Source organism: Phallusia mammillata, chromosome 4, assembly GCF_965637545.1.
Source record: "Phallusia mammillata chromosome 4, kaPhaMamm4.hap1.1, whole genome shotgun sequence".
Lineage (NCBI taxonomy): Eukaryota > Metazoa > Chordata > Ascidiacea > Phlebobranchia > Ascidiidae > Phallusia > Phallusia mammillata.
In genome coordinates, this window is record NC_137255.1 from 5,857,652 (window position 1) to 5,861,409 (window position 3,758).

The 3,758-nt window shown below is 34.9% G+C and overlaps 1 protein-coding gene across 1 annotated transcript; it reads left to right on the top strand.

The window, feature by feature from the left end:
• The first annotated feature begins 665 nt into the window (after positions 1–665).
• Positions 666–3,758, top strand: LOC145224626 (pachytene checkpoint protein 2 homolog). The gene is made up of 3 exons (XM_080091161.1): positions 666–829; positions 1,607–2,347; positions 2,633–3,758. Exons 2-3 carry the CDS (start codon positions 1,634–1,636, stop codon positions 3,221–3,223), a joined length of 1,305 nt encoding a protein of 434 aa, XP_079947287.1. The 5' UTR covers positions 666–829; positions 1,607–1,633; the 3' UTR covers positions 3,224–3,758.

The following is a 3,758-nucleotide window of genomic DNA, read 5'->3' on the forward strand; positions in this document are numbered from 1 at the left end:
AAATAGATACAAAGTAAAAAATTTAAACAATGTTTCTGAATGCGAATAACTTCCAAAAACATATAAAACCTTCAAAATAATTTGTGAAACTTAGTTTACAAATATTAACGTGGCCATGCTTTGCATTTTTTTGCCAGAAAAGAAATTGTGAATGACATATATGCATATGTGTTGTATTTAGTGGTCTAAAGTTTTTAAATGTTTATGCCTAAAAACAGCAGAAAACAATAAAACATGCTTAAATATACACTCTTTATCTCAATAAATGTACAAGGGTTCCATTGGGAAAACTTAATAGCAAGACCCTATATAATTGTTTTCTAGCACAACTACTGCATAATACATAAGCCACAAGTTTACAGGTTAAATGCAAATCCGCCCGCTACGCACATTGCACTGCACGGTCAGTCGATCTGCTGGACATTCACCTCACAGTTACCCTTCCACACCTTGGTTCCGGGCCAAAGTCTGGAATTTAAATGCTTGCTAGGAAAAAACAAATAGAAAGGCGGAAAGGCGACCAACGTTTAATAGTTATTGTTTCAAACGTTATGCCCTAACTCAAGTTGAGAAAATATTGCTGCAAAATGGACTTGTGCACTATTTTATTTTAAAAACAATTGTTTTTGAATCGTTGTGCAAATACTCATAATCTGCGTGGTTCCTTCGAAGCTTACTCAAGCGTGAAGTGCGCGGGGATTTTGTTTGCACGAAAAGGAAGCAAAATTTATCAAATTTTTTACCGTTTTTCAAAGATATCAAATATTTGAAATAAGCCAACAACAGCCGGTGATTCGGCGCTATTGGAGAGTTCGGCACATATCTAAAGGTAGTGTTCTATATACGTTATGTTAAAATATACGTTATACGTTCAAGTCGTTAGCGCCCCTCGTTTCTTCAACGAGATTCCAACCTCTCAGGCCCGCTTTTTTTACCAGGTACAGCTGCTGCGTTTTTTACCGCTGCCCTCCACCTGTTAGTATCATTTTAGCGTATTTTCAACCGCTAGGTTTTCGCAGCTGTGTCCTGTGTTTGTCGTGCCATTGTATCGTCATAACTTACTATGCTTGTCGCGTTCAAGTGCACGTGAACAAAATAAAATACGATACGAAGTCTATAGAGCTTTTCTGGCAAAAGTATTTTTATTCCGACGTTATACGTTAAAAATTGAAATATTTTTGCTTGTGAAACTTAAGAAAAGTTCGTTTTGTAATGTGAATTGTGAACGTATTGAATTATGTGTTCATGGTTTAATTTATTTTCACTATATTTGTTCTAAAGAGTGCATGAAACGCTTGTTTATATTTTTTTCTTACTATGATTTCTTGAATTATTAATCATATATAGTAACATTTTAGACCCAAAATTTGAACTTCTATGTTGTATGTTCTATGTTTTAACTTTGTTACACTGGCAGCAAAGTTCATAATTTTCTATCTATACTTTATATATCAAATAAAGTATTACTTTTATATTTCTTGCAAGTAATATTTTATTTACAATAGTAATGTAAAAGTAATATTTAATAATGTAGTAACAACATTTATAAATATATATACATTTATTTTTTTAAACTGTTCACCACATTTGACTAATTTTTTTTCAGGTTTAAAAATTGTAAAAATCAAGCAAAATGACCAGTGAAATTCATCAGCAATTAAACGGCTATAATGGTGAGTATAGGGATTCGGAAAAACGGAATTTTCACATTGAGGTTTGCCAGAGAAACAACAGCGCCCTAAAATCTGAGGACATCAAAAGCATTGTAAAACACCATCTTAAGAGGCATCCACAATTTGTTGCTGAAACAGTTCTAAGCAGCGATCCTTCACTGAACAAGCATGTTGAAAAACTTAGTGTTTATTCTGAAGAGGATGAGTCATTGGTAAAGTTTGAGCATATCCCATACGATGAGGACCGTTTATCTATCTACACATATCGACTGCACAAAGATGAGCATGAGGAAGAACTTCTTGATGATGAGGAGCAAGAGGAACTTCCTGCAGCGAGCCATTGGATGCTGCCATCTTATGAATTTTCTGATTCATGGGATTCCTTATACTATGACACTAAGGTGAAAATGAATTTGATAAATTATGCTGTTACAGGCTTGTTGTTTGCCGATAAGGGAGTGAATCAGGAATTGATTTCATGGAACAGGGTGGTCCTACTCCATGGGCCACCTGGAACAGGAAAAACATCTTTGTGTCGTGCTTTGGCTCACAAAATTGCAATCAGATTGTCCAATCGATTCCCTACAGCCTCATTGTTGGAAGTTAACAGTCATAGTTTGTTTTCAAAATGGTTTTCTGAAAGTGGGAAGCTTGTCATGAAAATGTTCAGAAAGGTATGTGTTGTTAATTTTTTGATGCAAAAATTATAAACAACTCTGTGCATATTATTTCTAGATATGTGCTGTGTTAAGTGAGCAGTGGTTTGTCTAACATTTGATTTTGTTGGTATTTTCTATTCTTTACTAACTTATAGAAATTGTACTTAAGTAACCACATGATTGTCATTTTACTAATAACATCACACTTTTTTGCAGAACACACTGGTATTGTAAATGTGTTTTTGTGCTTTAAGTTTGGTTAATAAATTAGAAGTTTATTTATGACATATTTTCTTGAAGGTTGAGGAGTTGGTTGAAAATGAGTCTCACTTGGTTTGTCTTCTGATTGATGAGGTGGAGAGTTTGACAGCAGCTCGAGCCTCTGTTGCAGGTGGTACTGAACCGTCAGATGCCATAAGAGTTGTAAATGCTTTGCTTACACAAATTGATAAATTGAAGCGCTACAAAAACATTCTCATCCTTACCACCTCAAATGTGACTGAAAAAATTGATGTGGCATTTGTGGACAGAGCAGATATCAAATTTTATATTGGTCTGCCTTCAGCATTTGCAATTTATGGTATGTATCGTTCCTGTGTAAATGAGTTGATAAGGGTTGGAATAGTTTATCCAAAGGAGCCCTTGCACCCAAACCCGGCGGACCTTTCTTCAACAGACAAAATCTGCCAAAACAGTATTTTGTTGTTGGAAATTTCTAAAGCAAGTGATGGTTTGAGTGGCAGGACCATTAGAAAATTGCCTTTCCTTGCCCACTCTTACTTTCTGCACAACAAAACACATGTAACTTTCCGGGTGTTTGCTGATGCTTTGTCTAAGGCAGCTGCCCAGCAGTTTAGGGAAAGAGCAAACTTAGGTAAACAAGAAACTTAGTCCAACTTTTAGACAATATCTTTTATTGACCCGTTCTCACTGCCTTTTGTATTTACAAATCTATATTTTATGCAAATGTGGCTTGTCAGTTGTTGATTTTATTTTCGGATTGTTTTTGCATCAAATGTATCAGATTTATAACTTTGTTTTATTGTACAGTTATGTTATTACTTTGTTTTTGTTGTGAGCTATCAAAATGCATTCCCCACTTGCTGGAAACCTTGCTCCCTGAAAGTATTTCCCTTTTGCATTATCGTTTTTGGACAGATCACCAAACCAACAAATATTGCTTAAACATTATGCAATGTAATAACTAATAACACAAAAAATCTCCATAGTTTGTTTTCACAACAATTCATAAGCTGGAGACAGTAAACACTGTTTCAACCTATACAGTCTCATATTGGCTTGATGCTTAATTCATAACATTATTTGAGCTATCAAGTAACACATATTGGTTTGAAAAAAGTTGCCAGTGCTCTGTTGCCACCCAGCAGCCACTAAAATAAACGCTCGGCAAATTGCTTAACCATTA